This window comes from Condylura cristata, unplaced genomic scaffold (genome assembly GCF_000260355.1).
Source record: "Condylura cristata isolate star-nosed mole 26May11 unplaced genomic scaffold, ConCri1.0 scaffold00003, whole genome shotgun sequence".
Classification (NCBI taxonomy): domain Eukaryota; kingdom Metazoa; phylum Chordata; class Mammalia; order Eulipotyphla; family Talpidae; genus Condylura; species Condylura cristata.
In genome coordinates this window covers 37,701,506-37,717,379 of record NW_004567104.1, presented here as the reverse complement: position 1 = coordinate 37,717,379, position 15,874 = coordinate 37,701,506, and the positions used below count along the sequence as shown (strand labels likewise).

The 15,874-nt window shown below is 39.5% G+C and overlaps 1 protein-coding gene across 3 annotated transcripts in view; it reads right to left on the bottom strand.

The window, feature by feature from the left end:
• The window catches only part of LSAMP (limbic system-associated membrane protein), a 699,268-nt gene that overhangs the window by 7,968 nt on the left and 675,426 nt on the right, over window positions 1-15,874 (bottom strand). For 2 of the 3 annotated variants that reach the window (XM_012731264.1, XM_012731261.1), the window contains one exon: window positions 5,400-5,432. The exons of the other annotated variant lie outside the window; for it this stretch is intronic. In XM_012731264.1, the coding sequence (XP_012586718.1) occupies window positions 5,400-5,432 (33 nt within the window). The remainder of the gene's footprint in view (window positions 1-5,399; window positions 5,433-15,874) is intronic. 3 annotated transcript variants of the gene reach the window in all.

The following is a 15,874-nucleotide window of genomic DNA, read 5'->3' as shown; positions in this document are numbered from 1 at the left end:
CAAATCCTTCTACTCCTTGAGTTAGTGAGTATGCAAGGAGTTTCACTGGCTGGGACACTTCTAAATATAAAACTCTCTCTGGAGAAGGCTGTAAACTGGCTCTCTCTTACTGACTGGCCTGCTGGAGTCGCTGGCGGCCCCCCCACGTGCATTGACCACACCCCTCCCCCCATACCCCCAATGCTCAGGAATATTCCAATCTTGGGCTAGGGTCCTGCAGCCCACAACCACACATCACAGTAACTCCATCAATAAATCGTGGAACCAATCTGTGACTCATTTCTCAGCAGTAGTTACTTATTTGTTAAAGAGAAGTAGTGTCAAAGTAAAGTCTGTGGCTGGGCAGGGTCAACACTTATAGAAAGGGTCATCTGGTCCAAACTTTTCATTTGACACCTTCAAAGTGGAAAGCAAAGGCAATAACAGTCACAAAACAAACCAACCCAACCCATAGAGGTTAAGACACAGTTCAAACCACAGGCAGAAGAGGGGCTTGAACTTGTTTTGAGTTCATTCTGCAGCGGCTGGTTTCCTGCTGCCACCCAGGTCTTGTCAAGGTAGACAGATTTGGGGGTTGGGGTGGGGTAAGGGTCTGGGTTCAAGAGGGAGACTGGCATGGAACGGAAAGTAGAGAAAGGGTTTGAATGTTGACAGAAGATTGGGCGGCGAATGTACGATTAACTCAAGCGCTTGCCTCCTATGCCTTTTGACTCATTTTATCCTTTTGTATCGTTCTGTACATATGAATACATTAAAAGGAGAAAAGATTAGTATTTTCCACAGCAGCATCTTTTCTATTTAAGACTACATGCTCAGACAATGACACGCACAAGAGAAACTGGTGTGTCTGTGATGCAGTTTTGAGGGGTGTCAGGCAGATCAGTGTACGGATGAGTGTGTCAAGGAATATGTGCATTTAACACTGTGATAGTTGCATCCTCTACTGTGTGAATGTTTCCAAATCTGTCAACATACATACCCGATCAAAGGTAAAGCAAGAGGGGACATGTCAACTTCTTCTAATCTGTTTTTTTGGAAAATAATAGCATAATAATAACACAAATATAACCAAACAGAACCAACAAACAGCTAAGCATGCTTTCCAGAAGGGACTGTTATGAGGACTTTACAAATAAGGGCAGACAGCCACGCTGAGATGTGGGGCCTGCCATGCACCCTATTCAGTTGAATCACTTTTACTGTAAATGTCTACACAACTAGGAAGCAGAGAATATGGGGTTTTCACCCAAGAGTCTGATTCTTGAGTTTCTGCTGTCATCCCTGCTCAGGGAAGTCACACTGCCAAGGCATGCTGGTGAGTCATGCCAAATATTCCATAAATGAAATGTGGGCTTATTTTAAACAAGAGCCAGAACAAACAAAAACAAGAGGCCACCCACTCTCAGCAAAAATGATTTGCAATGGAAACTTTTGACTGGATTGACTTCTTAAGAATATTAAAACTATTACTTAATATCAAATAGTGAATATAGAAACTGTTGAGCCACTTAAGAGTATAAAATGAATTTTATCATAGATAAGTGAGGGAAATGCAAAAGAAACATTCAGCTAACCCATTCTATAATTTTCTGATTAGCTCTAGGATCATTTAGCAGAAAGGACCTTAGTTCTCAGTCTTATCATGTGGATAAGTTCAGAAAGGTTATGCTTCCTCCAGAAAACACCCAATTAATATTGTGGGTCTGCACTAGAATTCAGGTGTCCTTAGTCTTGGCTCAAAGGCCTTTCCAGGGCTCTGTCTCTATGCCCTGCCCCACTAAGCTTGACCTTTGGGACTTTTAAACTTTCTTAAAAGCAACTTCCCAAAGCTTCAACCATAGGCTTCAGGGTGTGTTAGTTGCCTAGGAGCTAGGCAGGAGCTCATAGGCACATTTGTCTCGATTAGTGTGTCAGCAAAGCTTCCAAGACAGAATGACTAGAACCAAATTGAGGCCATACTGGTTTAAGCAAAATAAGATTTTTGTTTTGTCCTAGAGATAGTGTGAAACAAATGATTTTCAGAGAAAGTCTAATTTGCCCTGTTTCTTTAAATTCATTTTTAGTGCTGGGACAGGCTTGATTATCTTTCAGACATCTTGGAGTTGAGTGGTATCTGGGGAAGCGTAAAAAGCCCAGACTTGTCATTTTATTTGAAGAGTAGTAAATATTTGAGAAAGCAAAAATTCTGTCACTGAAAAATGAAATATATATATATATAAATGCATAGACTTAGATAACATATAACATTCTTGCCAATGCATATATACATATATATACACATACACATATTTATGTTGTATATATATTTATGAATATTTATATGCATGTATACAAATTCACATATATCACTGGTCTTTTAAAATACATAATTAAGAATTAACTATTACTTTCACATGCTATTCTATATTTCATATAAGGAATCTGCTTTAAGAATGTTAATAATTTTACATTCATCCTTAATAGAATTCTTATTACACATTTAAATATATTTTGTAGATCTGTTAAAGATATCTTCATCCCTATCAATTATTATTTATTAAGTGCTCTCATATAGCTCTTTGATGTGCTTATATGACTTGCTCTTTTCGTAATTGATTTTGAGAGTAAATAAATAGGCTTGAAAAAAAATGCAAGGGTAAATGGGTGTTAGTTGGAGGATCATTACAAGTGTGTATGCAATTATAGATATATATGACTACATAGGAGACTACTTTAGTTAATGGCTATTTTAGGGAAGAATAATCAGCAAAGTCATTAATTATGTTTTAGTTCATAGTTATGAAATTTCTGCTTATTTGTGGAAATGCAAATGATAAATCTTATTTCCCACACCAGATGGCCAGGCTCAGCAAGTGCTTTTATATACTGACAGATATAATGAAAGCAAGAGTCTGCAAACATAAATCAGCCTTAAGAATTGATGGGCAAATAGAACCACAATTCAAAAATTTGCTGCCTTTTTTCATATAACAGACCCAAATCATATCTTGGTATTTAGCTGATTTCTGTATGTGTGTGTGAACATACTCTTATATGTGATATCTAGCACGCAAACAGTCAATAAACAGTAGCATCATCATTATTTTAAATTATAGAAGTCTGGGTTTCAGAAATTCATAAAATACCCCTAGATCAAAGGCATTTGCTTGTGAATTGGGTCAATTTTAATGTTTGCCCCATTGGGGAAATCTGAGCTGTAGTAAAATCGGAATTCTCGAGTCAGTGCACTTGGTGTAGAGCCTCAATTCCAGGACAAGACAGAGCCACTCAAGGCCATGCTGGACTTGCCTTTGTCAGGACAATGCTTCCATTACAAAAGGGAATTTGAAATTAAGGGAAAGATGGATAGAACATCTTGATGTCCAGGGAGCGGTGGATATTTTTCCATAAGTCTCTACACCAGAAATCTGATGCTGGACACTGCACCAATTAATTTTAATTTTTCTTTCATTAAAATCTCAAAGAAAAGAAAAGAGATTTTCAACAACTGTTTTACATAGCATGCTCTTGGAGACTTCATGGTTCAAGTCTGTCCATACATTTCTGTTGTTTCTCCTGAGTTGCTTAGGACTCGTTTCCTAGATCTGGGACCAGATTAATTTAAAACAGCCATTAAATCATGCTCTCAATGATCCCTGTTTTCTCCTTTCAATTACTAAGGAATCAGGGTCAATCTTAGTTTTATTCCGACATACGGCTTAGTCATGTAAGAATTAAAGGACACATTTAAGTTGACGTTCTTAGAATTATGAAGAAGTAAATGAAAATGAAACAAACAACTAAAAAATACACAAAGCGACTGTTACATAACAGAGAAAAATAATCTTCAGAATATCCTAAATGTCTTTTCAATATCCTTTAGATTCCAGATTTAAGTAATTTTGCTTCCTGGCAGCCATGTTTAAAGGAAACCTGATAACACTGACTTTGGCGCCACCTACTGTCCATTTTCAGCCAGTAACTCTTGCTGGGGGAATGAACTAGAATTAGACTAATTTCCAGGCTGGAGGCAATTAGAGGGGGTATATTATGGTTTTCTTTGAGTAACTGTCTTAGAATTAACTTTGGGCTTCTCTTATGTAAGCCTATATGCAGTATATTCCTCTTTCTATAAAGTGAGACTCATCTTTTCCATTATAACAGTATTTGATATTTTGAAATACAAAATATTGAAATTGTAGATGAAGACTTAGAACTACTTCAGGTGGCACTAGAAATATATCTTGTTTTTTTTTTGAAATTAAAAAAAACCTATGTATTAAGATATCATGTATTCCACTAACAGTCATTTAAGAGTCAAGTATAATTAATAATTATGGCATTGGAGAAAGAAATGATAAAGCGAACAGTGGTTTATTCCTTCTTGTCTCAAATGATCTTGGTCATGTCTAGATTTCTGATTGTCTCTTCCCTGTCAACTTCTGTGAGTACTTGTCAGAAATGGCTGCAAACAAGGTGCTGGGCTTTTTCTGGGACAAACAACAATATGTCCACAGTTTCTGTGACTTTTGCTCATGGGTAGCCTTAGTCCTTCAAGGCTAGGTCTTCACTACTGAGGATGATCTTGATGGCATTATGCCAGCTGAAGCTCAGAGATGAAGACATCTTCAATCACCAATCCAAATGGGTGACTACACGTACTTAAAGGGAAGTGGTGTCTGAGTGAGCCAGTTCTTGAGCAGTTTAGTTTGGGGATAGAGACCACTATAGGTTTTTGTTGGATTTGTAAAGATGGTGCCTCAGAATTGGTCATCATTTGCGTTTAGGTTCATTTTATCAAATTTTGACTTGATTGTATTGTCTTTGTAGGGAAAAGCACATGGATTATGGACCATGTGGTTGAAGAAGATACACCGGCAGTTGGAAAGCATGAAAAGACTCCGTGGAGAGTCTAGCAGTGCAAGTGGACTCCACCTGCGAGAGGTTATAGACAGCTGAGAGAAATCCAGACAGGAGGACTATGGTCTGCTCAAGTATGTCATTGTGGGAGATCCTGCTCTACCTCCTTTAACAATGTACCTAACTGAAAAGTCAACAAGGAAAGTAAAGTAACTCTTGTCTCTCCTGGGAACTATCACTGGCCAGTGGTCACTGCTGCTCAGCAAGAATAAACTATGGACACTTAAACCAAATAAAGGGTGTGTGTATGTGAAGGGGACCTGCTCATTTTCAGAGATTTAAAAGGATTAATTGTCAAAAGCAAGTCAGGGGTCATGATTTAGGGGCATTTTATAAATGAGACAGTTTACGTTTGGGGAAAAATTGTGGTAGATATCTTATGGAAATGACCCCAAATGATTGAGATGAAATAAACTCAAGTGTGTAAGTTCACAATATATCACTGTGACATCTTCATTTTAGCTTACATAATAGAAGGTAATCAGGAACAAGCGCCATACCTTTTTGCTTGAAGTGCACGGTGGTGCCAATTTCTAAAAAAGAAACATTTAGCAAAACAAAAACAGATAAAAAAAAGAAACCTCTTTATCAATGCAAAAGAAACACAAAGGTAGTTTGGTACTCTCCACTGAAAGGAGAATGAGAGAAAAGGTTGGAAGAACATTCTAATAGGAATACATGTTGGCAAGACTGAAAGAAAGTATATGAAAAGAAATGCTTTTGTTGGGACCAATGGTGTGCAGTTGGAGGTGGCGAGGGCCAAGATGCAGCTACAGATACTTGATCTTACAAATGATGTGGGCACACAAGTAGCAGAACTGAGAATGTTTCAGACAGAACTTGACTGCGACGTAGTGGAACCACAGATGTGTCTGTCCCACAACCCTGTGCATCCATCTGTCCTTGTTTTACTCCGCTCTGACCAGCTGATTTTCAGGCCCTGCTTCCAAGTGCAAAGGATGTTCCACTTTCACACTTTTGCACTTGCTGCTTCATCTGCTTGGAGGGCTCCTCCCCCGAATCTTTGCATGCCCCGCCCCTCCGCTGCTGTTAGATCTCGGCAAACATGTCACCAGTCCCGTAGGACCTGCCCCACCACCTTATCAAACTGGCACCTCTGTAACTTCCCATCCTTCCCCTGCGCTGCTAATTGTAGTGGCACTTGTTTAGACTTTGTTTCCTGCCTTAGACTATCCACTCCCTGGGGCTAGAAGCCGTGTGTATCTTGTGAACCATTGTCTCTGATGCCTAGATTATGTCTGACATGTGGTGTATTTTCAACAAATATGCACAGAATGGTATAAATAAATCTGTGTTGAAGGTCAAAATCTTGGACTCCCTTTTAAGGATCCTTATCAAGTAAACCATAGTAACCTATCTTTAGAAATACATCTAAAGAAATAAATGAGGATCCACTGAACATCTGGTCAGGTCCCGGAGTCCAGTCCATGGCTATGGGCTACAGATTTTCTTCTATGCAAGATCAGAGGGTAGCCTTGCATCTGACAGACATCTCCTTACTAGGGAAGGTTCCTCTCTGAAGCCAGAGAGTCTTTTGAATTGGAGAGCCGGCCACCCCACCACCTGCTGCGAACCTCCATACTTTCTTGTGGCTTCCAGGATAAAGACCAGATCCTATGCTTGACTCCCACAGTTCTCCAACCCACCAGTTCTCCGGCTTCCTCAATGTCTGCCGTCTACACCTTCCATTAACCTTCCTTTATTTCCCAGGGTAGCATGTTTCATCAACTGAAAAAACAATGATATTTCTATGAAAAATACCACTCATGCTTCAGATTTCAGTGATAATCATTTGCACAGGGAAATCATCCTTGGAGTCCTTTTTATAATCTGCTTTCCTGAGCAACACTCATTTCAGTTTTAATTTCAGGTATATTTGTCAGATGTTTTGATTGCTGCTTGTCCTTACAGCTAGACTGTGTGTTCCCCTGCCAACTCTATTACTGTTCACTCTTGTCATCCAGCCAATGCATGACAGCACTTTGCACCAGGGGTCAAAACAGATCCAGGATCTTGAAATTGTGAGCAAAATAAATATATTTCTAGCAGCCTCCTAACAGTGGATATTCTGCTAAAACAACAGAGAATCTGGGTAGTTAAGTTTTTTAGTCTCTGATTTAGTACTAAGCGGTCAGATCTTTGAGATCAATTCTGCCCGTGGCTGGGCTCAGTCTATCCTTTCTTTACAGAATTTTTTCATTTGCAAATCTAAAAGAGGTCACAAGGAAATACCCTCCAGCGGCTGACTGTTTTCTTCACTCTTACTGCAATTCCAAGAACGGCACAGCTGTCCTCGTATCTTAAAAGCTTTGAAAATACTTGGCTGTAACTCAGCATTACCAAAAGTTCACTAGGCAGTTAGTATCGGTAAATTGTTCCCACATGTAAGGAGAGTTTCCCTAAACTGGTCAGATGTAGGAGGGAGCCCTGTGTGCTTATAGTTTGTATCGTCATTGCTAATCAACTTGAGGAGGCACTTCAGAGGAAGCTTAAAGCCTGACTGCTGACTCCTGTCGTGTCCACTATGAGCTAGTTCATTTCAGATAACATTTCCGAAACCTGGTTGTGTGCTGCCACCTTGTGGTAGCAGTGAGGTATGATCCTATTCGCTGTTTAAAGCAATCATTTTCCTCCGCCAGGTGGCAACAGTGGGAAAAAGGAAAACATTTTCAGTGTCAGAGCAGACTTGACATGCTTAAGCCTGCTTCAAAGACCACTTCAAAAAGAGGTCTTTCCTTTGCTGTAAACACGAAAAACATTTTTGCTTCTAAACACCTGAAAGTTACTCTTCCTCTTCTAGTAAAAAGGCAATTTCATTCTCTCTAATAATACCGCTTTTCTGGGCTATTATTTCTATAGGAGTACCCTGGACATTCTCATTAGAACAGATCCAGAAACCATGATTTGCATTTCTTTAGGAAATATTCTGTCTACGTGCTTTGTTTCAGCAAAAGCACATTTTTTGGTAAACACCAAAAAATAAAACAAAATAAAATATAACTCTGTTGCAGCAATTGACAAAACTTTGGGAATCTAGAAAAAGATCCAGAATTCTCTGGAAGCAGTATATTCCTGTGTTTGGATATCAACTCCTGCTGTGGAGGTAACAGGAAGCAATAGGAAAAGAATTTAATACTAGCAACGGCTAGTGCTTCCACAGGTCTCTGACCTTTGACTCTAAACCCAGCCATGTCAGGCAGGCCTGAAGCATCAAAAGGAACGGATTCATCCTCTCCCACTGGCAGAGACCGAGTCTTCCTGGCTCACGACTGCAGTCTTCGCTCGTGCTGTCTCTGGTGCAGTGTGTTGTATTTTAGTAACGTACGAATCTCCCTTTCATAAAGGGGAAGTTCCAGGGTCCCCGCCCCAGCCAGTGAGGTCCACAGCTCACAGCCAGAGGAGGATACAGGTTGGAAGACACAGAAGGGGAGACGCAGGGAGTATGGGGCATGTGAGGGAGGGTGTGCTTGGTTCTCGGCTTTGGGCTTGCACCAGGGACTTGGAGGACTTGGAAGAGACATGAGACGCTTAGAGACACTTGCAAGAGACATCTGGGGAGGCTGACAATTTCCTTGATTTGTGTTTTGGTTTTCCTGTTTTTGTCCCAGACTTGCCTAGCCTCTCTTTCCCCTTCCTATGGTTCCTGCCATGAGGTGGCCGAGACTTGTTGCAAAATTTCAGGGGCCTGTGGCCATGCTTGGGGCCAACTCTATTTGACTGGGCATTTACAAACGAGGGGTTGGGTAACTTTGGGTGTTTCAGGGGGAAACTATAACCTTTCTCTTCTTCCCCCTCTATGCAAACCATCCTGTGAAAGTATTTTCAAACTAAGAGTATGCTTTATCTTTATGCACTGGACTCTGAACCTCTTTAAGGTATGTAAGTTTGGGGTTCCTGGGCCACCCCTTAGTCTGCCCACTAACAGATTTGCTTAATTAATATCCAGATAAGAAAATGAACGCATTGATAAGTACCTCAAGAGTTGCTGTAGTTAAGGTTCTAGGCAGGGTAAGAGGCTTCTTTCCTTTTGGAACCGCGGTATCTTAATAAAGGAAAAACTATGCTTGGAAATCAGTTATTCCAAGAGGCATATGGGACCAGGTGGCCCTTTCATCAGGCCCCAAATTCTACTCAGTAGTATCCCCATGACTAGTGCAAATTAAACCTGAGAAAATAAAAGCACAGCTTTGTTTTTGTTTTAAAAGGCAGGAGATTTTCTGTTTTCCTCACATTTCTCACTACTGGGCATGATTTACCCTCTCTCTCTTGCTCCAGAAATTAAAGAGAGTGCCAGGACGGAGAGATGTTTCACTGGGAACCCCAGAGTTTGGGATTTGGGAACTCCCTATCACTCTAGAAGTTTTTTCTGTGTTTGTGAACTTTTTTTGTATCATTCTGGAGAGGAAATGAGGGCACAACAAATCCAAAAGATGGCTTGATTTTCAGCTGTTTGACACCTAGTGCCTGACACCTTGCTCCTAATCTCTGCTTAGGAACATTTATTCCATCCCCGTGTTCTGACTCACATGTTGATCTGAACATGCACGGCCCACTTTTTAATTGACTACAGCATTTGTGCAAGGTAGCATCTTTCTTCGGCCCTAACACCGCCCTTCCCTTTCTGTAAGATCCCACTTCTGATGTCCCACTGGTTTGGAAGATGGTATTACTAATCAGAGAACTTAACTAAGGACTTTTTTTTTTTTTCTGGATTAGGATTAGTAGGAATTTATGTTCTGGGGAGAGGGAGTGTCCAGATCCAACAGAGAGTTTGTTCTCCACTTGCCTAACAAAAGAGAGAGCAACAGGGTTAGGAAAAAATCTCGAAGACATTAAATAAGGAGAAGTATCGGGATGCTGGCTCTTCCTCCCTCACTGATGCATGACATTTGTCAAGTTTCTCCATGGGAATGCAGATGTTCTGTGCTCTTAATATTTTTTCTTTTTTGCCAAGGTTTAAAAAAATAAAACCTTTCTCATTATAGAGGCTTAATGGGGGAGGGGGGTGGTGGCATTTTTATTAATTCAATTTTCAAAGCTACACTTTGAAAGTTATTAATTTCTTTTCACAGGTTTCTTCACTCTACTCAGAGGCTTTAGGGATTAGCAGCTTCTTCTTACAAGTATTATTATTATTATCTTTTCTTTCGACATAGGAATAGATATGCCTGTGATTGCTATTTGGATTGTTGGAGCTTTGGATTTTCTCCTCACACTATATATTTGTTTCATAAACCCTAATATCGAGTATTTTTGGAGAAATGTTCTCAGAGAATCACAGTTATTCTGGGCCTGTTTCAAAGGGAACAAACCAAAATGCAGAAAAAGGAATATTCCTCAACTTTAAGGCTATTCTGCTGCGGTTGTTAGTTCATAGTGGGCCATTATTCTGACCACTAAGAGGATGTATGAAACTGTCTGGGAACACTAAGAAGTTTTAGATTGTCATCAATATTTAAAAAGGAAGTTGACTTCCTAGATTTGGGTCAGAAAGGAATCTTATCTTTTCAAATACTTCTAAGGATTTTTCCTCTTATTGACTGTGGCCAGAAATGGACTTTTGATGTTTGATGCTATTTCAGAGTGAGTGAAAGGCATGAATGATGTATCAGGATATTTACCACATTGGCCATATGGCGCCAATTCTTTGTTGAATGAAGGAATATATCCAAAATAAATTAATGCTGGCATAATTTCACATTATGTAATGTAATTAAAGTATTTGATACTCTTTATTCTCATCAAGTAGTGGACAAAGCCTCAAAACAAACAAAAACAGATGTTCTATACTGGAAACATTTTTAAAAAATAAAATTAAAAATCATTTCATGAAGGGCCAAAATAATGAGGAAAATATTAATGTAGCAATTTATGAAATATATGAAATGAGACCCTGCTTGGGAATCCAGGAGGTAGAAAAAGGGAATTCTCTTCTAAGTCCAGTTTGACTTTGGAAGCAGAGAAGTTGCAGGGTGAGTATAGCTGGGGAAAGACTGAAAAGGGTCCCTGGGGTCTCCCTTTGCTGTGCCCTTCAGCCTGATACAGAAGCATACCCATCCAGCTGAGAGAGGGCAAAAAATAGAGAAAGGCGTAAGCATTTAACCAGAATATTTTATAATGCACTGACAGCTCAAACATTAAGACAAAACACTTGTTCATATTAATGTTACTACCTCTGAGGAGAAATTATATATGATGTTTCTTCTCTTTATGATTTCACATATTTTCAAATCCTCACATATAAGAATGCACAGCATTTATTATTAGATTCAAAAAAAATTTATAAGAGCAAATCAAAGCTTTCCAAAAACTCCTTTAAATCTAGGGAAAGGAAAATAATCATTTTCCCATTTTCATATTGCTCTCATAGTGAATGTTGAAAACATTAAATGGAGACTGAAGTTTCTCATCTCTTTTTAATTGGCTGGCACCATATTGTCATAGCAAAGAGAAGCTGAGATGATGAGTCCTAATTTCGCTTAAGACCGTAGTAGTCTTAAGACTATGAAATGGAAATGCATGGGTTGATGGGACCTTCTGACTAGAACTTTAGAGAGTAAGTGTAGGTGTGTGATTTGCATGGAAGTGCCCAGGGTTCTGCTCAGAGTAGATGTAGATGGTTCCAGAAAATGCAGATTCACTAAGCAGCCTGCTCACCCCCACCTTAAACAGAGGGCTTCCTCAATCCCTCTGCATTTCTTATTTACCTGAGATGTTTCATTTTTTGTGATCAATGTCTCAAAATGTTAGCAAATGTCCAAGGGACCGTGTTTAATAAAGGGATTTCTCGAGGCTATCTCCTGAGCTATACCTAAAAATCTGGACAACATTAGGGAAGTTCCAGAAGTAAATTAATTTGAATCGGCTGTCAGTAAAGTATAAAGGAGGACACTCAGTTTCTTAGTGTTTCTCTCCTTGTGCTGGACTCTCCCCAGGTCCCTAGCTGGGTTTGACTTTCTTGGGACATAGATTTTTATTTTCTGAATTTAAGAATATGCCTTATATGCATATTTTCAAACCTTTTGCACCTTAATATATTTGACTTGCTAAGAAGGATAAAAGCAGAAGTTTGGGCCAGACTCTGGAGATTTTTATTCTTTCTAATTTTCCTCTTCACTTTCTATTCCCAGCTCTAAATTGTGAATACTGAGATGACTTAGAATATATTTAGATCCAAATTCTCAGGAATTTCAAAATCATCTTTACTTCACATACTATATGTTTTCATTTTGTATGTTTTAAAGTCAAAAACACTCAAAAGCCATGAAACCAGGTAACTGGTTCATGAAATTTGACTGTAGAGGTAACACGTAATTTGTGAGATTTCCTGGAGCTTTAAAGCACTTGGGAATAAGAAGATGAGTTAAAAGTTGGTGGTGTGCTCTCAGTTACCCTGGATGGGTGTCTTTACTCACCGCCTCAGCACGGCATTGCAAAGGGTGTTTCTACTGAGGGACTTGATTGCCTGGAGCGCTATTTACCAGTACTTGGTAACAAATCTAGTTTAACTATAACTCCTGTTGTGTCACTGACTCCAAAAATCACATCACAGCCAGGGTCGGGGCAATTCCTGGGAAGTACTGACGGCTCCTTATAATGTGGCTATTCCCACAGGTAAGAAAAAAGCCTGCCATCAAACCTCTCTGCTGAGACGCTGCAAATTTTCTCCTAGATGTTCAGCTAGTTCATAGTTGCCTCCAGAAAACATGCCTGCCCAACGAAGCCGTAAGTGGCTCTTTCTTGTCCTAAAACAATGTAACATGTTCTAAACATGTAAATGCCAATCTCGTCTTCTTTAATTTATTGGTTTATCACATCTTCCCTAACCCCACCCTTATCCCTCTCCTCCCCTTTCTCTGTAGGCAGGCTAGATGCAAGCAAGGAGATGTAAAAAGCAATTAAGGTATTTTCTTTTAAAGATTAAAAAGAAATAGATATACTATTGAATATCCACCAGTTCAGCTCTCTCTGTTTTTAGACCTCTGTAGCTATTGGAATGTTCTGTTCTTCTCTCCCTTCTTTCCTTCTGCCTTTTAAACTTCACCTAGAAGCCTTGCGTGGTTAGGCCAGACTAGTTAAGGTTCCTTGTTTTGCACCCCCTTAAGACTTAGCTGTTTCTTGAAATGGCTTAATTCATCAGCTACATACCCATCTGGTTTGTAAGCTACACTGGTTTGGAGGTGAGGTCTGGCTTGTTCCCCATCATCATTCCCAATCCCCAGCTCAGAACTTGCACATAGAAGGGACTAGATTAGTGTGTACAAATATATCTATTTTTTTTATTTGAGCAACTGAATAGTATATTATGAAGACTGTGCATTGCCAAAGAAACTAAACCTGGGCGAGAAGTGAGTTTGTACAACCCGGCAAGAATGAAGGTGCTTTCTTATGTTCCTAGTGGTTAGAAATCACAAGGAAAAGAAAATATAAGATCTAAAAGAAACTCTACAAAGTAAAAGCAAGTGGAGAGTACATCTAATTGCACAATAGGAAGTCACACAATTAATTTAAAGACTTAGATTTATAAAGGTGGATCCTCTAAAAGAAGACCAACCTCTAACAAATGAGACCATTCTTTTTCAGCACTGAAAACTAAGCCATTTCAGCAATGAACTTACCTGGATTCTGGAGCTCCAGGAAGGAAAATAGAACAGACCTCCTAGGTTACTCTTTAATTTTCTGATTCATGAAAGATAGTATAAGGTATTGTTTGGTTTCTTTCTCTAGTAGCTCTCTTCAAGTCATATAAAGTCCACCGGTATAATTGAGAAGGCATTTCAGAATGGCCAAACAATTTTCCAACAGAGAACATGGCTGGGAATGCTTGGTTCTGTGTGGGCTGAAAGGGTGGGATGGGAAACAGGGTGGACACTCACCAAAGAACAATTATCTCTCTTATTGCTATTTGGTTTTTAGCTACAGGGTGATACTATTGCCTCAGCAACATCCTTTTAGCTAAAAAAGAAAAGGCACACAGTTCTATAACTCAAGGTTTGGAAGATGAATGGTTCAGTCAGAATCTTTGTTATGAGTTGGGCAGACAATATAGAACATACTGATAGCTCTGATTTATTGTAAAGATACTCTGTTAGTGGTAATGGCTAGGGGTTAATATATGTGTGTATTACTGTGATGTGGGGGCGCTGTTTTTTTTTTTCATAATAAGAGCAATGATAAGCAAAATAAAATAGTCAACTATGGTAGTACTTGGCTCTATAGGGCCCAATTAGGAAGCAAGATAAATTACTTGTAAAGTCTCTCCTCCCAGTGATGTGTGGTGGATAAGCTGAAAATTCTCAGCAGAATTCTAGTGAGTGGTCTGACTCCTCCCATCATACATCTCGGTACATGGGGAACACCTTAAATTGGAATTCCAAACTCATTACATCCTGCTGTGTTCTTACTTGGCAGGTGTGTCTCATCACAGCAGTAACGACAGGGAGATGTAAGGCGGGACCACTTAAGCTGATTTTCTCCCCATGGAAGTCTTATCTAATTTAATACCTACAAATGACTTGTGATGATGAAAGACCATTGTGAGGATAGAAGGACTATGTAAGAAAGTTGTTACTAAGGTTAATTTGTATCTTGCTTCTTCAGAAGGAGATGCTTGCTCCAAAGACAGATGGGATAATGTCTTTGTGGTACCTGTATGATTGGTAATCGGTGTTTAGAAAGGAATATTAATACTATCAAAACTTTCTCTTTGGTTTTATTTGAAGGCTGTCAAAGAGAAACAATATGTAAGGCAAGGTTAATATGGTGAACACTGGGGCAAATTAAATCAAGAAATGCAGACATCAAGAATAAGCATTTCAGGTGAGAAGAAAGAAAAAGAATGCAAAGGTGCAGACTTAAATTAAAATTTATACTTTTGGGCACTATGATACGTTATTTGTCAGAAATGACTGCATTCTTTGCAGAATATTTTGTTTTTTATAATGGCTCTAAATAGTGTCACTTCATCTAAGGACACTTCTTCCACTCAGTGTCTCTGACCCAGACCTAAGTGCGCAAAGAAAGTATCTCGTTCCTGGCTACCCCCAGCAACACTCCTCACAGCAGAAGGCCTTTCTCCTGCTGAAGGGAACAGGGATACACACTCCAAGGTAGGAACCAGAGGACCCATGTCAGGAATTTCTTTCCATCAGGGACCTGGTCTTCTCAACCTCTGGGGCAGCGTGCCAACATTTTTCCCACTGCAAATCTCATAGAGAGCTTCTTAGGCAGCTTCATTCCTTTTAATTAAATAGACTAGACTGTCAATTACTTAAAACTTAATCCCCAAATGTAATTGTTACTTGAAAGGTATTTTTTTTCCCATAATAAAGCTCAGAGAAGAGAAATATTTCTATCAAATTAAAATTTAGTGGGAGTTTGGATTAAAAAAAATATTCATCTTCAAATCCCTGTTGGTTCTAGAAATCTAAATAGCACACTCAGGCTTCGGCAGAGGGAGCCAACCAGGAAAGCCTGACTGGCGTGGGCAGATCCGACGAGGGAACTAGGAACAGGCATTAGGAAAGAGTCCCAGGCTCAAAATGTTCCTTTCTTTAAATTGACACTGTAGGATTTTTAGCCATTTTGCTGGAAGCTGAATGTAAATTCTGAGAGAGGTAACACTTCCAAGCAGCTATTATACATTTAAATAACAGTGTGAATAAATTTCAGATTTATTCCTGCTAGCAAATTTTAGCAGGGGGAGAACAAGAACTGTTTAGAAAACAGCGGAAGGAAGTCTGGAGAAGTGAGTGAGTAGGACAAAGTGTCGTGTGCTACTGGGTTGGGCTACCTGTGAGTGTGGGCTCTATTCAGTGGTTTGGCAGGTGAAGTATTGACTCCAGGTCAAATATTGGCACAACTACCCTCGTTGGTTCTCACTCACTAGGAAAACCAGTAGGATTTCAGACTGCTGTCCCAGTAAAGGAGTAGGGTGGTGGTGGGGGTGGGGGGT